The sequence below is a fragment of the Podarcis raffonei genome, chromosome 4, assembly GCF_027172205.1.
Source record: "Podarcis raffonei isolate rPodRaf1 chromosome 4, rPodRaf1.pri, whole genome shotgun sequence".
NCBI classification, from domain to species: domain Eukaryota; kingdom Metazoa; phylum Chordata; class Lepidosauria; order Squamata; family Lacertidae; genus Podarcis; species Podarcis raffonei.
The window spans coordinates 69,516,728-69,537,323 of NC_070605.1; the positions used below are offsets into that span (position 1 = coordinate 69,516,728).

Genomic DNA, 20,596 nt, shown 5'->3' on the forward strand with positions numbered 1-20,596 from the left:
ATACTACGCAACTGGTTTTTGTGTGTTCTTCAAGTTATGTCTAATAATTGCCCTGCAAACCTATCCAAGCTAATATGTGAGTTTTGTTTGAAAGCAAGCTTGTGGGATGCACACAAAACGAACTCTTAACAACACACACACAAAAACTGGAAGGTCTTGGCACAAGAATCCACAATCGGTCAAATCAAAAAGTTGCCACAATCAGATCATAAAGGGACCTCATGTGCTGTCAGCAGTTTAGGCATTCGGAACAACTCTGTCCAATTGCACATTCTCCCCAGCCTTTGGACACCGTCCAAAACAAAATTAAAATACTTCCAGTGTAGTTTTTGCCAATGGCATGACAAGTTGATTAGGCTGCCATTTAACATTGGTCAGCTAATGCAACAACTTTACTTCCTGTCAGCAGCCCATAAGTTCTTATTTCAATCCAGGGATTTCAGAAAAGCTTAAGGAGTCTAGAGAAGGGGGAAGCTGAGCCTTGCCAGAATGCTGCCATGTCAAAAATTCCTTCAACACAATAAATGGGGAGGTGCCAAGTTGCTCATGTTACACTATTTGTGAATTGGGCTTATACAGTTTATCCCCTTGCATCAGTTAAGGGATGCACAAAAGAGGATGGGGGGAAGGGGAATGTATGTCTCGATGTGCCTCCAGAGGGAAGTACGTCTCACACTTGACATCCAATTGATTTGACTACCCAGAATGCAATGGTTTCTAAGCTCTATTCTCTGAACTAAAATGAACTGTGCAAAAGAAAACAATGGTTTCAAAGTGAACATGCAGCATCTTAGTGCACACTGCCAAAACAGTGGGGGCTTCGCTCCTGCACTGCTGGGAGTTAAGCCATGGTCTGTCTTAGCATTACAGTCATACCTCGGGTTAAATATGCTTTGAGTTGAGCGCATTCGAGTTGCGCTCCTCAGCAACCCGGAAGTAACGGAGCACGTTACTTCCGGGTTTCGCCACTTACGCATGCGCAGACGCTAAAAATGACGTCACGCGCATGCGCAGAAGCGGTGAAAAGCGATGCGCGCGTGCGCAGACGCGCCATCGCTAGTTACATTTACCTCTAGATGCGAACGAGGCTCCGGAACGGATCCCATTCATATCTAGAGGTACCACTGTACATCTAAACCACTTTAAAAAATAAAAATAAAAATTGGAAACCATATTGCCACAAAATTGACACAGACACTGCAACTTACCTTCATACCAAAGGTAAATATTGTGATGATGATTTTAAAAACCAGAGCCAGGGCGAGTTGCCACATAGCCATGTACACTCCAATCCCAGCCGGTCTGTCAGGAATATCGTCCACAGGCCTCGTCATATTGGGGTCATTTATGTAGTCGCAGAGCTGCGAGGACTCCAGAGCGCCGCAGTCATTGAACAGTTCTGAGATGAGCTCGCTGGTGCTCCTGCGAGTGTACGGATTGGGGAAAGCAATGATGGCAGTGATGGCAGTCACCACGATGACCTCTAAGACCGGGTACTTTCCAAGCTTGGTGGTTTTGCGCCTCCTGCACCAGGCAATGTTGCATCGGATGAAAAGCGTCCCCCACAAACCTCCAAAAACTCCCAGCAGAATGAAGGGGAAAAGTTCGGCCATGTACCAAGGCGTGTGATACTCCACATAAAACAGAACCAGGCGGCTGTTTCCGAATGGATTGATGGATCTCAAGGTAAAAGCAGCAACGAGGGCAGCAAAAAAGGATCTCCAGAGAGTCTTCAGTGGAAAATAATAACTCACCTGAGAGAAAATAGAATCAATCAATAACAACCAGAGTGTTTCCCATTGGAAATCAGCATTAAGTTACACAGTGCATTTTAAAACATGCCCATATCCATTGCTTTCAAAGGTACAGTCGTACCTTGGAAGTCGAACGGAATCCATTCCAGAAGTCCGTTCAACTTCCAAAACCAAAACACGACTTCTGATTGGCTGCAGAAAGCTCCTGCAGCCAATTGGAAGCCACAGAAGCCCTGTCAGATGCTCAGCTTCCAAAAATAGTTTGTAAACCAGAACAGTCACTTCTGGGTTTGTGATGTTCGGGAGCCAAAATGTTTGGGAACTAAACTGTTCAACTTCCAAGGTATAACCGTATTCGCCTGAGATTTGTGAGGGAAAGGGTGCACTGTCTCTCACACAAAGCTGTAAAAAGATCCCACCCACCCCCACCCAGACTCTGGGAGAGGACAACAGAAAAACTGTGCTGTATTAATTTTGCGATATCCATGTATATTTATGCAAATACATTGCAGAGGGGAATCAGCTCTTTCCCAGACTTTGGGATGGTGCTGGGGAAAAGAAAGGGAACCAGCAGTGGCAGCTGCACCAGAGTAGCAGTGGCAGCCTAGGTAAAGGGACCCCTGACCATTAGGTCCAGTCGTGGACAACTCTGGGGTTGTGGCGCTCATTTCACTTTACTGGCCGAGGGAGCCGGCGTACAGCTTCCGGGTCATGTGGCCAGCATGACTAAGCCACTTCTGGCAAACCAGAGCAGCGCACGGAAACACCGTTTACCTTCCCGCTGGAGCGGTACCTATTTATCTACTTGCACTTTGACGTGCTTTCAAACTGCTAGGTTGGCAGGAGCAGGGACCGAGCAACGGCAGCTCACCCCATCACGGGGATTCGAACCACTGACCTTCTGATCGGCAAGCCCTAGGCTCTGTGGTTTAGACCACAGCACCTACCCATCTGCTAAATAGGAAACTGGGAGGGTCACTACTCACAAGTTTCTGAGAGTTTTTTAGCAGACCGCTAGTCCCCTCACAGAGCTATTAATTCCCTGAGCACTTCAACAACCAACCAATCTCCCTTCCTAGGAAATTATAAGAACTGTAGCTCTGTGCAAGGAATAAGGTCCTCCTTACAACTCAGTGCATCCTTAACAAGCCACAGTTCCCAGGCCCCTGGTACAGATGTGGCCTGAGTGTGGCCTGCATAGAATCTTCAGGAAACCTGTGGGTTTCTGCATAGCCCAAGTTGCTTCTTACCTCTTCTAGGCTAAAAAGGACACCACCGATTGGTGCTCCAAAGGCAACAGAGACACCGGCAGCAGCGGCGGCTGAAAGCACCTAAGCACGGAAATAATGACACACACGCAAGTTAAAGAGTCTGTGGAAAATACACATAAGTTTACGAGGTGAGGCGAGGAAACTGCAAAGCCCGACGTTACCTCTCGTCTCTTTCCCTCGTTCTTGCTGTACTTGGAGAAGAGGCTGCTGAAAAAGTTGCCACAGCAACAAGCCACGTGCACCAGCGGCCCTTCTTTGCCAAGGCTGAGTCCGGAAGACACCACCAGAACCAGAGTTACTGTTTTGATTAAGAGGGTCCACTTGCCCAGGTAGCCCCTTATAATGAAACCACTCAAGATGGTCTTTATCTGGAAGGCAGGAAGAACAAAAGTGGTTGGCAGCTCTAGATTTTGCGAAGCCGATGCAAATTTTGAAGAGGTGTTGTTGTTTTTAAGACTTGTGAAAGCTAAGTCTCTAAAAATACAAATCAGATGCTACTTTAACGCCAAAAGGTTTCTTCATTTTCACTCCCGATTCCATCTCCTTTAGCAGATCCCCCCACGTCTTTTTCAAACCTTCACTCTAAACCACCCTCAAATTATTCCCACCCCCCGTTTTGAAATGCCTGTCAATCCAGAATGAAAGCAAAAAAAAACTTACCTCTGGAATTCCAGAGCCGCAGGCGTAGGGAGCAAAAACCCGGACAAGGGAGACAGCCAGGAAAGCAAATAATAGAGCCCACAAAATGTAAAGAAAATAATTTAGAATGTAAGCGCTTGCACCCTAGAGGGAGGAAAGAGAGAGAGAAAGAAACCAAGAACAAACAACTGTTAAACCAATCCAACAAGTACTATGTTTCTGCTAGTTGCTATATAAATAAGAGACGCTTTGGGGCTAGGTTTCTTCCCTGAATTTAATGACAGGGCTATTGCAGCAAAGAAAGCCCACCACTTATGCAAGGTTACATTCTGGGGATCACGCCTGAAGCCAAAATCACATATAGTCAAAACACACTAGGTGCAATGGCAGGTGGGATTGCCAAAGGATGCACGCCTCCTTTTTATTTTATTTTTTATTTTTTTGCCAAGCACGTAAAACTGAATGTATGCAAGCTAAATGCACATAAGTTGAGGGCTTACTGTATTTATTACATTGTCACCGATCTCCTCCAAAGGCAGCAGCCAACGGCTGGCCAGAAAGCAAGGCTCTGCCGTCCTGGAGGGGCCATGAATTGGCTCACTTGAAAAACCCTTTTGGGTGGGAAAACCGGCCCCAAGATCCCTCCGGTTGAGGGGAATGCTCTTTGAGGGGCAAGCAAACATGCGTACCCAGGCTAGTGTGAATGGCGGTCAAGAGCGAGGGGCCACAACCATCACCCACTGGGAAAGCGCTCAGCGGCCATTATTACATAGTCACTGAGTTCCTCCAAATAACCCGTTTATTCAGCCACCACCCCAATTTGCTTGCACATAGCTTAGGCAGTCTGTACTAATCATTCCTTCTGATTTGTTTATGGGGTGGTTGTATGACAATGAGCATTCATTCCGATTTGCTTGTGGGGTGTTTATACATCTCCCTATTGATAATTCGTGCACCCCACACTTTTCAATGCAATTTCCCATCACTTTCCTAGCTGCAAAAAGTCTGTTTGGTTTTTTCTGTGCTGGAGTGACACCTCAATTTGCAGTTGCACTTGTATCCCTCCAGCCACATAGCGACAGGCTGGAGACGCCCAGTGTTTCTCCAACAGTACAAATATCTGCTTCTTGACTGCAGTTCTGCACACACTTAAGCAGGAGCCAGCACTGTAGAACTCAGGGAGATCTACATCGGGGTTAAGTTGTCACAGAATTGGGCTACGTGTTATCTGTGCGGCACCCACAGTAAAGCAATTCATACAGAAAATGCAGCTGGGGGTAGGAAACACTAAACTCTTTATAAATACAGTACAGTGCATGGCAGCCACAACTATACTGCAAACCATATTTAAACAGATGCTAAACCACTGTGGGAGCTGGCGCGACATTTGGAAAATATTCATTAACTGCCCAAGAGAAAAATTGCTCAACACATGTAGAAAAGGGTCTGCCCCATAATCCCTAAAAAGGAAGGGTTATGCAGGACAAATGAACACAGATACAGGCTGTCAGGAGGGAAACTTGAATTGTCACCCATTCCCTCCCCACACAGTCAGTAGTGTTTTCCTTTTTTAAGATAATGTATAGATGGAAGTATATGTAAGTCTTACTGGCAAGAAGCGAAGGTTATGCTAAGAGCCACAGTTTAGTGGGAGAGCATTTGCCTTGAGGGCAGAAGCTCTCTGGTTCAATCGCTGCCCATACGGACTGGGAAAGACTCCGACCTGAAATCCCATACACCGGCTGCCCTTCAGTGTAGTACTTAGCAAAATGGACCGACCAACTGGGTAGCTCAACTGGTTAGAGCATGGTGGTGATAATGCCAAGGTTGCAGATTTGATCCCCACATTGGACAGCTGCATATTCCTAAATTGCAATTCTGTCATGCTATTCTATGAATGTTCCCAGCTCAGGATATGGCAGTTTCCTGTGGTCCGTACACCGGATAAGGGAGGATTCAGCTAACAGCTAATCTAATAGCTGGGTCCTTAACCCCTTGTTAAATCACATGTAATCAATGTGAAGATCCTTGTACATGACTAAGAATGGCATTTCACCATAGGATGGCTCCAAATGCTTTACTGCTGCAAAAGCTAAAAAGGGATTACCACTCAGCAGGCGTGGGTCCGCCACACCTCCCACTAGTCCCTTTGTCTTACCTATTTGCACAGAACAATTATTAATTGGGTGGCTCTTCTCACCAATTTTGACAGCTGGATTTGCTTATCCCCAGCTAAAGAAAATATTAATGGCATCTCTGTTTTGACACTTACTGAAGCAGTGAGTAATCCTTATTGCCACAGCTGAAGAGCATTTGTTTAAATTTCCCCATGAACGTCTTCCCATAGAGCTTTAAACAAGTGCCAGCTATGGCAATAATCATTATTCCTTTACAGGATGGGGTTTGTTTGCAAATCAAGGTCCATACCAGTGTGAATAGCCTTGGAGTTAAGAGAGGCTGCTCTTGAAAATTTGGTTCTCAAAATACTTGGAAGAGAACCTCTTTGTCCTCTCGATGTAGCTAAACTGTTGCTGGGCTTGGTTCCTACCACTCCCACCCTTTAAATCACAGATATAAAAACTGAAAAGATATATTTTAGAGAAGGATAGGAAGGCTGCCTGTTTTCGACAAACCTAAATCTGGTGGAACTGGTTTGAGAATATGCATTCTCTGCTCTGGAAATGAATGTTTTGTGGTATGGAGACTGTGTGTACCCAGATCTCTCATGCTCAAAATGTTACATATGTCTTCAGCCTAAGTCCCACGGAGATAAAAGACCTATGTTTCCAACCATGCTTTGAGACTCAGCTTTTCCCATAAGTATTTGAATGCCCCTAAAGTACTTTCATTTCCCTTCATGTCAAAATCAAACCATGGGTGTTACTAGGTTCAACCTTCCTCCAAGGAACTTACAGCAGAATTTTGGCCTCAACCCCGTGAGGTGTATGTTGAGAGGCAATGGCTTGACTTGGCCAAAAAGAAAACCATGCTTTAGGGTTACATCATGCATTAGCTTTAGGGCTGTGTATTCCCAACCCCCTTCTCTGGTATGGCAGCGAGAAGACCTCAAGCTTCTACTTCCATTTTTAATTAACTGAATTTTTGTGTCCGTACCCTAAGTTTTGGTTAGCCTGTGGTTTACTGAAACAAGCAAAGACCGCTCACAGTTTTGGGGGGGAAAGCACTCAATTTCAATTAGTAAAGAACAAAAGCAAAAGTTTACAGTCTTTTCACAGCCAGTCCAGGTAAGGGAGAGGGGGTACACAAACCATTGTTTACTGTTGTCCTAACACAGCCGGTTTAGTTGCCCAATGGCTGAGCCCAATACTATACCGTCTCTCGTATTTAGTAACTACAGGACAAATCTGTGACATAATAGTAATGGGGCAGTTGATTTACAGGTGACGTAGCTTCTGGCACCCATTCACCTCCCAAGGACAGTTTTGATACCGAAACTGGCACAAAATTGGTCTTGGACTATCAAAGCAGCAGGCTGCACTGGACCAATGTTGCAAGCAAGAGTGGGGAACCTGTGTTTCTGGTCTGCATCTCCGAGTATGACCACTGGCAGTTCAGACTTGGGCTGAAAGGAGAGTCTGACAACTTTTGGAGAGTCACATGTTTCCCATCCCTGCCTTAGTGTTTTGTGGGCTTACATGGGCATAGCCAGGGTTTTTGTTAGGCGGCAGAACTGACCTGATTGGTCAGTTAATTAAGTATTTCTATTGTTTTACCTGATGGGGGGGCAACTGATCCCCTGCCCCCTCCTTGGCTACATCCATGTGGGCTTAGTGAGTACCTTTATGCAGAAGGAAAAACAGAAGGAACACAGGATACAGTGGCTGTCTGATTTGCTTCAATATTTTTATACACCAGGCATCTGCTATAGAGGTTCTCTCTCTCTCTCTCTCTCTCTCTCTCTCTCTCTCTCTCACACACACACACACACACACACACACACACACACACTAATTAAGACAATTCTGACAGGTGTCAGAATTCATAACTGCAGTGTGACAAACAGCTCTGAAGCCACGAAAAGGCACAAAACCTCAGGGTAAAATGGTGTTGCAAACATATCCATCTATATCCATGTCTTCAATCTGTCAAATTCCATTAGCTATGACAAGCAGAATTCATCAGGCGCAGATAAGGAAGAGTCTGAAAATATTACATCCGAGACACTGCCCTTTAAGGATTGCCTACATAAAGCTAATAATTTTCCATTCTTAGTGCAAACGTTTCATAAAAGTGACAGGAGGATATAAAGTTTGTACAACAGCAATTAGAAAGGGAGGCGGCCATATTTCAGTGGTGGAGAGCACACATGCTCTTCATGCAAAGGGTTCCAAGGTCAATCCCTGGTGCTTTCAGGTAGGCTGGGAAAGGCTGCCATTCAAATCCCCGGAGAGTCTCTTTTGGTCAGCACAGGACATGCTAAGCTAAATGGACTAATAGACAAAGGCAGCTTTCTATGTTCCTGTGATTCCGCCAAGCATTAGACATGTACATATATGAACGAGGAGAGTGATTCCAATAATGCTCTTAAGCACCCTGTAACTCCATTCTCATGAGAACCAGCATCGTGCCATAGCTATAGTGCTGGAATCCTGTATTAGGTAATTGAATTAGTTGAATTACAACTTTAATCTATGTGGAATATGATTATTATTTTGGTTGCAGATGAAAGATGGCATCGTTTCAGCTGCTGTGCTTAGGAGCAAAACTTTGCACACGTTCAAGTCATAGAAGCAGGTGCAGTGAGTGGCACACTCCCTCTCCAGTGAATTTCAGGTAATTTGCAGGCTCCATATTGTTTTGAACTAACTTGCCTTGGTCCTAATTAGATAAGACTTCAATGACAAAGCACACCTTCTTTCTCCTTCCTTCAGCAAACCAATAATCTCTCCAGGGCTCCTTTCAAGTTTAGCAGAACACATTTTAATGAGAGTTCCTTGCTAAAATATTAACTGCGCAGGGAAGAACAGTGAAAATTATATGAAAGGTGTAGACATACCTCGGACTGGTTAACTAGAAGTTCAGACCACTTTTGCCACTGCGGACATTTGTCCCGGTCCTCAAAAGAAGTTTCGTTAAATGTCCAGCAACACTGCTCATGGCTGTACCAGAATGCGGATAAACAGACACCTTCTTTCAGATCTGTCATCCAGTCCACCGCCAAATCGATAACTCCAGCTAATGTGCCTGGCAAGGGGGGGGCGGGGGGAACAGACATTAATACACGAAGTATATGTCTAAGGAAAAAACCCAGACATCTGAATGTACGAGAAATGAATGTGGTTCTCACAGAAAACCCATAAATATGAATCAATCCATAAACAGGTGGCATTCACAGTCAACTCTATGTTGAATCACCACCCTGCGGTGACCAAAATAAGAGTTTATCTCACTCTCTGACTGTATATGTAATTTATGACTCCCTATCCACAAAGTTGTCTCAGGGCTGCGGGGCCATTTCAAGAACACGTGTCCTTAAAACGCACATTAGGGGGTTGAGAGAGACCTGGGAAAACAGAAGATAAAGGGAAGTTCTCTTTTACCTTCCTGTAGAGTTTACTGTGCAATGTTTCCTTTTAAGTGCCATCTGCTTTTCTTGGCTCGGCACAGAGAATTTCTAAACAACAGGCTCCCCTAATCGCACACAAGCAAGCTCGTTCGGCCAGACAAGAGTGTGTTTGCAGCACAAGTAAATATGTTCTTGTCTAGACTGCTCCATGTGCCAATAAAATCAATGGGGTCGAAACCGAGGTCAAAACTGGTGGTGGGGCTACTGTGCAGGTCTCATGCCAGGATCAGGCCACCAGATGAACAAGCAAGCATCTTGTGTGCTTATTAGTCTCAATACCGTCACTTAAAATAGGAAAATATTTTTTAAAAAAGATTTAAGGGACGTCACTTACATTGTGAAGACCAGGAGGTATAATTTACCTACACTATACAACTAAAATGGACAATGGCTTTTTTATTTTATTTTTGCACACATCTTATCATAGCTTTTTCAAATTATATAGCACAACAGCGACATCCAGTGGTAGCTAAAGAATCATGCAGTACTGGGACTGTGTTGCAATAGCTTTATACAGACCAATCCAAAAATTACAAAGCAGCAATTTGCCAAATATGTTCTCCAACACTTGAGTTCAGTTTGCTGGTGCATACAAAGAGATCCAAAACTGTATAGGCTTTTCCGTTCACCATAACACTGAAAACAGTTAAAGTTATGCACTCTTGGATCTGTATGGACACTGGTAATGAAGAGTAAACTTGTTCCATATGTACACCAAAGTTCTGTTCACATGCAAAAGCCCCTCCTGGGCAAACTATTTTAATTCAGGGATTTATTAATTTTTTTATTTTCTTTATATTTTTTCAGTCATCACAGTACTATGAAGATACTGTATACAGCCTATTAACTGATAGTGAGCCAAAACACCAGTTAGTAACAGAGTTGCTAGTAAACTGGCAAATGCCTGAAAATAAAACAGCTATAAAATCACCTGGCTCAGGCGATTTTAAAAAAATAATAATACTTCTAATTCCTCCTAACCATTTATGGCTTCACCTAAAATGTTCCCAGCAATTAAGCCCGGTGATAGTTGAAATCTGTTTGTAAAATCTTATTTGGTCTACATTTGGAACAGAAATCTAAATATTTGGCATTTGAAAAATAAAAGCATAGATAAAGAGGATGCATATAATTCATTCAGGGAGCTACAAGTTTGATTCCACATTTCCAGTGATACAACTTTCCTTTTATTAATGCTATTTTTGTAGCATAAATTTAGTCAAGGCCAAGAAATGGGCATATTAGTGTCAACAAAACACGAGCTTATTAAAGCATTTACATTCACAGGAATATTTTCACAGAGAGCGCCTATTTCTGGTTAATAAAAAAAAAATCTAGGTCAATGTTCAGCATGCGATTTTACACACATATCCCAAAGCATGAAGCATAGCTACATCTTCCCTTCGGCATGCTGAAATGTTAGGGATCGCACGCATAAACTCAATTTATGCAGATGCCCTCATAGAGAAGCTGAGAATGTCTACAATGGTCAACATAGCGTAAGACTTTCTTGAAAATACCTGCCAGCAGTCCTATAAGAAGCATCACAACCCATCCTGACCAGGCATCTAGTAAACTTTTGATGAACTCCCATATTGACTCCTTGCTTTTGTTTGTAATCTGGAAGGGAAAAAATAGTGTTTAGTTGAAAGACATGCAATTTTTATATTGTACAGTTCTGTATAGCCAAGCAGCCCAACAGAAAAACAACAACATGTGTATGCTTTGATCGCATAATATTTGCATTTGTTTACACTGCAAATGTGTATACAGGATTTGCATGGAATACAGTTAAAGCAGAGTTTTGGTTCACATAAATGCATTAACAAGTTAGGATTCCTTGATGAAATTTGGAAACGGATATTTGATAGTCTGTCTTGCTGTAAGGCAAAAGATGCTTATTTTCTTCTAGGTCTTTCCCTTAACAGACAACCACATAATGCAGTACAGTGGTACCTCTGGATGCGAACGGGATCTGTTCCAGAGCCCCGTTTGCATCCTGAGAAGAATGCAACCCGATTCGCTGCTTCTGCACATGCACGTGATGTCATTTTGAGCGTCTGCACATGCACGAGCGGCGAAACCCGGAAGTAATGCATTCCGTTACTTCCAGGTCGCCGCGGAGCATAACCTGAAAACACTCAACTTGAAGTGACTTTAACCCGAGGTATGACTGTATACATTATTTTGGAAGAATAATTTAAGCATTGAGAAAGACAGGGATTGCCAACATGGTACCTCCAGATGTTGCTGAACTCCAACCTCCATCAGTCCCAGCCAACATGGCTAATACTCAGGGATGATGGCTAATATTCAGGGTATAAATAATGAAAATATCACCATCATCAGAGTTGTAGACCAGAAACATTCAGAGAGCACCATGTTGACAATCCCTGCATTAGTCTAAAGATTCATATTCCTCCAGAAGTGGATTTTGAAATGTGACTTGTCTCTGATGGCAAGTTCCTTCAACCTTTTCTCAAAGTATTACTTCAGTCATTTTGATTCCTTTATTTCATAACATTTTATACACGTGATTGTAATAAAATCTCAAAGAGGTTTATGAAAAGGTCAGACCTATCAATTTGGGTGTGTAGGGGTTAATAATCTACCACTTTAGCTATCTGAAATGCTCCCTGCTTTTGAAATATTTCCCCCCCCCCTTACCTTTCTATGCCTGTCTGTGTCACGTGACTTCTCCCTCAACCAATCAATGGTATGAAAGTCTTCATATGTCCCAACATCGGGGAAAGGTTCATCCAAAAAATCCATCAAATTTCCAGACCCATTCATGTTTCCAGCATTAACCATATTAGTACCTGTAAGGAAAATAGAGGGACAAGTTCCATGGCTCAAAATTCAGAAATTTACTCCTCAGGTACCTCTCCTTGCCATTCCCCCCAACCCAGGCAAACAGAGAACATTATAGAATTGAAGAATAGGATTGATCAATACTAGAAAAATAACTTAAAATCTATTTCCTTTGTTACTCCTGGCAATGGCCAAGTCAATGATCCCAGGTGAATCACTGACACACAGTTGGTCTGATCCCAGTTTCTTGTCCAGAGCACAATTTGAAACTCCACCTTGAAGGATCACTCTCCCACTGTACAATAGATTTCAGTTTGTTAAAGACCTAATGAAAGGTGGGTACTGAGCAGACATACCCAACATAATATGAAGGATCCAAAGAATTATGCAACTAGTTCCACATGCTCAGGGGAGACCTGGAATTGTGTTTCTCGCAGAGCAGTTTCCTGTGGCACACAACAAAACCTCTTTTGTAATTGAGGGGGGAAATAGACATTTGTAGCATCACATACAGATGTGAAAAAGTGGGGTGGGGAATCTACTGAGCATGCCTAAAATAGCCCTCTGTATTCTGGCCTTAGCAATATCTTCTTTATAAGCATGTCTCTGCCCTTTGACAACTGATTATTCTGCAGTCCATAGTATCTTCAATCAGTTTCTCACTCCTACAAGTAACTTTGCACACAAGCATTTTACTCACATTAGCAGAAGATTTGTGCACGTGCTCCCCCTTCTCTTCTGCACTCTCTAAAATCACAAGTTGCAAATTTCCATTTCATGGAAGGCAAACGGCAATCTCAATTGAATCTGTTGATTTGATCTTATACTACTTATCCAAGGAGAAAACCATGTGATCAATTGCTTGGCAAACTAGGCCATATATTGATTATTGGAACCGACTTACTGACTAGCATGGGAGACGTGTTTCGCTCACTGGCAAAAAAAAAAAAAAAAAAAGAGCCCACAAGGGTGAATTCCAACAATGTCAATCTGTTCCAGAGGGTTGAAGGATCTACAAGGGCAGGAATGGGGCTGAAAGGAGACTTTTAAAGTATTTTATGTGTTTCATAGTATATTGGGCCAATCTGTAATGAGCATGTTCAAAAAGATGTTTTTATTATTATTCTTAAACAGCTCAGGACCTCAATATCTCAATGACGGCCTCTGCCCATATGAACCAACCCAGACCCTGCAATCATCATCTGAGGCCCTTCTTTGTGTTCCAGAAGTCCAGAGGGGAGCAAAATGGGGACATGCCTTTTCTGAGGTGGCTCCCCAATTGTGGAACGCTCTCCCCAGAGAGGTCCGCCTGACACCTTCATTGCATATCTTTAGGCATCAGGCAAAAACATTCCTCTTCTCCCATGCCTTAATTGTTTAATTAAGGCATGGGAGAAGAGGAATGTTTTTGCCTGGTGCCTAAAGATCTATGGTCTTTTAAACTGGGGGGGGGGGTATTGTTTTTGTTTGTTACTATGTTATATTTTTGTGTTGTAAACCACCCTGTGATCCTTGGGAAGTAGAGAAATTTAATTTTTTAAAAAAAATTCTTAGGGATTATTCAGATTTCACCTTTTTGTGAACAATGACAATGGCCATACCTAGAAGTGATTGTAAGGACTGCTGTTGGTGCTGGTGGGCTCTTGATACCCTCATGCAACCCAATTATTAATAATAATAATTTATTATTTATACCCCATCTGGCTGGGTTTCTACAACATCTAAAAATCTATTTCTAAAATCGTTATTTGGTTGTTGTTTGGTTGACACTGAAATTGAGTACACCCCCAGGCACCTTCTAGCACCTTCTAGCACCTTCTGCGTGGCTAGACTGGACACTTCGTTTCATTTGAGCTCATTATTGCCACTGTTTTCAAAACTAAAGAACCTGTTCATCAGTCTTTACCCGATAAGAAGAATTTGGCTGAAAGAATGAATGTATTTTAGGATTTGGTGCCCTGCAGATGCATTCAACTATACCTCACAGCAGGCCCAGCCACCATAGCTATGCAGGCTGGGGATGATGGGATGGGAGCTGTGGTCTAAAATATATGGAGGGCACCAGTTCTACAAAAGGCTGTGCTAGAGTTTCGAAGAAATCCTGCATATCCAGTCTGGCTGAGCTAGTAGCAACCTGAAAAGTTGGTAAGGTTTCAAAGCTATCAGCTTATAAGCTTCCTGCAAAGTGACGGCCTAGGAACTCAACACCATGCTCACACCCAACTTTCTCAAACTGCAGCTGCAGACACATTCCACACACCCTGGTCAGGAAACCCAAAGATTTCCATTAGCCCGATACCCAATTGTGTTGTAGAACAGGCTTAGAATGAGTTTGAAGTTGTTCTTTACTACTAGCTATCCAAGGATGCCATTTTGGATCAGCTGGAAAAGGGGAGCAAGATCCAGCAAATCCAGTAATTCAGAAGGAAATATCGAAAGGTAAAAATAATACATTCTAAGAACATCTTTAAGCCCTAAGATGTCCACCCAGTTGTGAAAAAAGGCAGCTGTGAAAAAAGGCAAACTGAACGGAACGGAAATAAAACTACCGGTATCATAGCAATATTATACAAATGGACAGTAAGACTACATTTGGAATACAGCGGACAGTTGTGGCCACCTCACTTCAAAAAGGATATTGTAGAGCTGGGCAAGTTTCAGAAAATAACAACCAAAGTTATCAAAAAGCTGGAGCAAATCCACTTTGAAGATAGGTTAAAGCATTCAAGGCTTTTTAGTTTAGAAAAAAAGTAGAGTGAGGGAGGACACAATAGAGGTTGATAAAACTATGTCTGCTGTAGAGAAAGTGGACAGGGATATCTTTTTTTCAGTCTCTCATAATACTAGAACCTGGGGACATCCAAGGTGACAGTGAATGTTAGAAGGCTCCGGCCTGCCAACAGGATTTATTTGCACAGCACATAGTTAAAACCATGGAGTTTTCTCCCACAAAATGTAGTGATGGCCTCTAGCTTGGATGGTTTTAAAAGACGATTAGACAAATTCATGGAGGATATAGCTACTAATCATGATATCTATGTTCTACCTCCACAGTTGAAGGCAACATGCCAGTCAGTGCGGAAGATCTCCTGCTGCACTGAGAATCTGCTTGTGGAGTCCCCACAGGTATCTGGTTAGCCTATCAGAACAGGGTTAGGTACCGGTAAGTCTTTGGTGTGATCCAGCCAGGCTCTTCTTATGTTGGGAAAAAATGGCATTCTAGGAAGATAGGAAATTGCCTTATATCAGACCATCTCCATTTTGTACACACTGTCAGTTGCCTCCAGAATTTCCCTACATGCATATGCTGGGGATTGAACCGAAGCCTTCTGCATGCAAGGATTGTATTCTACCCTTTCTCATACTTCTCCTTTCTTCTAGCGCTTCTGAAGAAGCCCGACCTTCAAAAATATAGAGAGAACTGTTTTCTTATCAAACTTGGTTATGTTTTACAGAACGATCCTATGTGGGATCGTGGCGGAGCAGAGGAGCAGATCCATTGCCACATCCTAGAGCGGTCATGTGGTTGTCCAAGGACACCCTTCTATTCGAGAATCCTCCAGTCCATTTTAGTTCAGACCCCACACCTTTTACACCCGAGGAGCCCAACCCATAAATACAAGTTAAAATCAAAAACACTAAAAGCACAGAAAAAGGGTGTGAGGGTCACCTCAGGAGGCCAAAGGCATGTCTAAAAAACGAAGGCCTGCAGAAACATGAAGGTGCTCTAATATTAAGAGTAGCAGAGGGGGCTTTCTTGATACTTCTATCATCCTCATAAGTGCAAGGAATGACACCCTGAGAGAGGGCTTCTCCTATGGAACGCCAACCCCAGAGAGGTGCATCTAACACCATCATTCATTTTCTGTCATATGCTGAAGATGCATCTGGTTATCCTGGCCTTTGACAGTTAAGAGGTAGTTTTATGGGATGCACATCATCTGGTTTGTTACTTTTACCTATTATGTGCTGCTTCTGTTTGGAATTCTTTTACTTGATTAAAAAATAATAATTATATAAACAGTTTCCCCTGTTGTTTTTAATTGTGTGGTTTTATTGTTGCAACCCACACTTATTCTCACACCTTATGGTGAAGGGCAGGAAAGAAATCTTAGAAATAAATAAGAAAAGATATTTGCTTGCCAACAGAGGTCTGATAAATGGCCCTCTCTCAGAACACTGAGAGAATGTCCTTTCTCATGTCCCCACTGAACATGAGAATGTCCTTTCTCATGTCCCAACTGAACTTGCCTCAGATGTTGGCAGGAAAATTAGCATTGTTTCTGTTGTGCTTTACAAGCATTTATTTAAAACACTTCTGCACTTCTTAACATTATTGAATTTCGAAGAAGTGTACAAAGATAAAATCGAAGGCTAACAAAGAAGGATAGAACAATAGAATTCAATTTCTTCCTTCTCCGCAGTGAACTGACCAAATATACAACCCATCATCAGTGATCAAGGAATGCAAGGCGCTTTATTTGCTATGAATGTGGGAAGACAACTAAGCTAGGTAATAATACACGGTTGAAATAATTCCAGGAGTAGACTGGTACAGAGCAGAAGGGCCTGTTGTGTATACACTACCCAAGTGGCAATACTTTTTAACAGAGGATTTGGAAGGAGTATGGAATGGATGTGGTTATAAGAAGGATCTGTTTCTGCTGTCTAGGCCCAGGCCAGTGTAAGATCTCCTTTTCAGTGTTAAGGAACAAGAAGTGGGTTCTCACTTTTCTGTCAGGGCATTCGGGGTCCAGATGACAGCAATTTGGTTACTGGGCAACGAAAATGGATTCTATGCGCCCTAACTGTGGCCAAGAGACAGGTACTGATGAACTGGAAGAATAAAGATTTGGTTCTGTTTAATCAATGGATCAACAACATGACCACAGTTGCAACATATGAATGGATTGCTGATAGACACAGACTTTGTTTGGATAAACATATTGACATTAAGAATGAGTTTTTATAGCATTTAGTGGGTTATTAATAATCATATGTATCAGGACAAAAATAGTACTTAGAATAATTATTAATATTAACAAATGACAGCAATTAGGGTATTTGCTAGTGACACAGTACAACATGTGAGGATATTAAATTCCCAAGAGAAGAATTAGAGTGGAAACTCTTCAGTGATAAAAAGCATGCAACACCAAAGAACTGCTTGCATTTTAACCATGAGTCATCCTTTTTTGTTCAGGCAGAGACATATTTCACCATGTCCTGACAGAAACTGAAAACTGTTCCAGTGTTCCATTCTTATACTGCTCTTTTATATTTGACCCTGTCCAACAACTGCCATCACTCTAGTTAATCCATTTCCAAACATCCCCAAATACCTTACTAATATAAAAGGCATAACTCTCACATAAATGGAAAGTGCAAGCCAATTAATGTAGCTACAGGGGAATTGAAAAGAAAAGAGAAATTATATTTCTATATCTCCCTTTCCAGTGTGACAAGGAAGTCATTCAGCTGTAGCAGATAAGCATACCCACCCACTCCCAAAGCATTTCTGTGCGTGGCTTAATACTGGGTGTTAATTCCCCAGAAACAAAAATAACTAGAATTCACAAACAGAATGAAAATTACGCTAGAAATCTGATGAATAACACTTCCCTTAAAAGCACGGGAAAAATTACACTGTAATGCAAATGCTGACATCAATATGCTGTAAAGGCTGCATAGCTGCGTTGGCAATACAATCGCTCCTCTCCCGCCACCCTAATGAAATTGTACCTTGCTCATTTTTAAAAAATAAAAATCTGTTAAAACACTGACAACGGATTGCCTCATTCAGCTTAAAAAACGCCCCATCTGACAACACAGCTCCTGAACTCTCCAGCCGGAAGATCTGGGGAACAAGCAAAACAGCCTTTTGCTGCACCTGCCAGCACAGACCGTGCCATGTTTTTATTTACAAAAACAGGAAACCTGCTCGACAGAGGTTGATTTCAAAACAAAGCCAGAAGGGCAAAAGCCCAGTAAGTCGTGTTAATGGAGGGTGTTCTCCTCTTACCTGCAATGCAACATCGTTTAGTTCAACCCCCAAATTCCAGACACCATCCTTTCTTTCCTGCTATGGCTGCAAAGGCAGTGATGTCATACGGAGGAAGCCGTAGCAGTCACGTGACTGCGTGCTCTCTCTATTGGAGAGCTGATTGAGAGACAGGCAGCAGCCGGCGTCCAATCCTTCAGGATTAAAATCAGCCTGTTGAGAAATTTGCTTCCACCTTCGCAGCTGACACTGCAATTACTTGTGGATTCTTTTAATTTTTTTATTTTGCAGCTATGCTATTAGATGACTATTTCATGCACAGTCTTGTTATGTTCTTATTTTTTGGGGGGGTGTATATATATGTATGTATATATATATATATATATATATATATATATATATATATATATATATATATATATATATGGGGAATGTCGTTGAATTTTTTTATTCTTTTTGAATTAATATTCTGTTTTCAGTGGACAATCTGATACAATCCTAAATAAATTCCACATTTCAATTAATGCAGTTTCTTTTAGTACTTGTGCGTAATACACACACACACATACACTCTAATGCAGTTTCTTTTAGTACTTGTGTATTATATAATAATACACAAGTACTAAAAGAAACTGCATTAGTTGAAGGATTTCTATATTGTATTGCATTCATTTCCTCCTTTTCCCTCAGTGTGCACACAAACACCACACCAGGCTAATATTTTGGAGGCATAGTCTGGGTATGCCTCCCAAGGCCCCTCCCCTTAAATCGAAATTTCCACTCTGAGGAAAGTCTGAAAGGGATTGCAGGCATGCTTGTTTGCAGGGCCAATGGGGTGGGGGTGGAAGGGGCAGGCAGGAGGGCCACTTGGCCTGGGCATCAAGCTCAAAGGTGTCTCAAATTCAGACGTGCTAATGTTTGGGCACTTGGTCGGTTTGGCAATTTACGTGCTTCAAACCGAAATGTAGCATGCGTGCTCAGAGCTGCAAATTTAAGGAGGAAAGAGCTGTGATTAAGTAAAAGGATCTTTCATTTTGCTTAACAGGTAATGATTTTGTCATATTAAAGAGTCGATGTTCATAAATATTAATGAATGAGGGGCTGCCCCCCAGGCTGGCCCACCTACGTCCCCCACCAACCCCCCACTCCTTTTACACCTTGCCAAACCCTCATCCCCTCTCCCTCATTTCTTTTATGCCTCCCCAACCCCCCCTCCCCTTAACTTTGTCAAACCATACCTTACAGCCCTCTGAAACCTCACACCCTTCCCTCAGGCCTTGCTAAAACCACAGGAGCCAACTCCTAGGGGCCAATAGGTCTTCGGCCCCACCAATAAAATATCTGAGGGGGTCAGCCCCCACCCCAAGTTGATGGGCATTGTCATTCAAATGGTGTGTATGTGCTGCATCACATGGTTATGAGGGGTAAGGCTTACTTGCTCCCCCAGTATTTTATTCAAGTTGGCACCCCTGGCCCAAACTATGCCCCACTCCGCTTATAACTTGCCAAACCCCCTTCCCCTTACAGTTTGCAAACCCTGCTTTGCTTCCACTTACCTGCTTGCCCAAACCCGTAAGCTGATAGAAGTCAGGACAGACCGTTGCACCTTTCCAGCAGCCATCCCGTACTGCTGACATTTCTTTCTTCCTTGGCCTCGTGACACTGCTGAGGCCCAATCAGTGGGGTCTGTGCCAGATGAGCAGTGGCAGCACAGCAGGATGGTTGCTGGGGAGCTGCCCTGGCCTGTCTATTCTTCTGCGGCTCACCTGGGCTGTACCCCATCTGTGCTGGTCTTCTGGGCCACTTTCTCACTCATCTGCCTGCTTTGTTATCATGCTACTTTGCATGGATGCCTAATGGCAGCAAAACATCCTTACAATTTTATTATATAGTTAGAAATGTATCGGTTCTCCTAGCAGATGATTAGACCATGGTGAATATGTCCCCTCAGATCAACAGATTATGCAAACCAACCTCTCATCCTTTATTTTGTGCCTTAGTATGTTTCCATCTTAATTACTCGGAACTATTTGCACCAATGCTTACATATTTATTTCCAAGTTTGGCATTCAATAAATGGAATCAGGGGTGAAAACTCCTAGGGGCTGAAACCTTTTTGGCCCCCTCAATGTTCACCCATGCTGTACGTGATGTTATGATGTTGTATGCAACGCCCAGATACAATGCTGTCACGCATGACATCCAGGCATCATGCAGCCATGTGAGCCAGGAACACAGTGGCTCCTTCTCCTTCCGTGAAGAGGAAGGAGGCGGCAGAGGAGGCACCAGCCATGAAAGCCCAGCTGCCATGCAACGCCCGGGTGATGCATCTGGACATCAGACGTGACGCCTGGATGTGGTATCAGCCCCCCATCTCTTTCCCAGATTGGCGCACCTGAATGGAACAAAGTCTGAGTTAGGATGCAATCTTAGTAAGATAAAATGGGATGCCACTGAATGTATCACTCATTATTCACACATTTAAAGTGTATTCTGTTTGCACAGAGGGAGGTGAGAGAGTAAGAGTTTGCAA

The 20,596-nt window shown here is 42.8% G+C and overlaps 1 protein-coding gene across 1 annotated transcript in view; it reads right to left on the reverse strand.

Annotated features, from left to right (window-relative positions):
- Positions 1-18,208, reverse strand: part of CLCN4 (chloride voltage-gated channel 4) — a 32,465-nt gene extending 14,257 nt beyond the window's left edge. Inside the window, exons 1-8 of the mRNA XM_053387248.1 lie at positions 18,085-18,208; positions 11,919-12,070; positions 10,772-10,871; positions 8,682-8,869; positions 3,686-3,808; positions 3,187-3,393; positions 3,005-3,085; positions 1,209-1,754 (exon numbers count right to left, since the gene is read on the reverse strand). Of these exons, the coding sequence (XP_053243223.1) occupies positions 1,209-1,754; positions 3,005-3,085; positions 3,187-3,393; positions 3,686-3,808; positions 8,682-8,869; positions 10,772-10,871; positions 11,919-12,062 (1,389 nt within the window). The 5' untranslated portion in view covers positions 12,063-12,070; positions 18,085-18,208. The remainder of the gene's footprint in view (positions 1-1,208; positions 1,755-3,004; positions 3,086-3,186; positions 3,394-3,685; positions 3,809-8,681; positions 8,870-10,771; positions 10,872-11,918; positions 12,071-18,084) is intronic.
- Between the last annotated feature and the right edge of the window lie 2,388 nt (positions 18,209-20,596).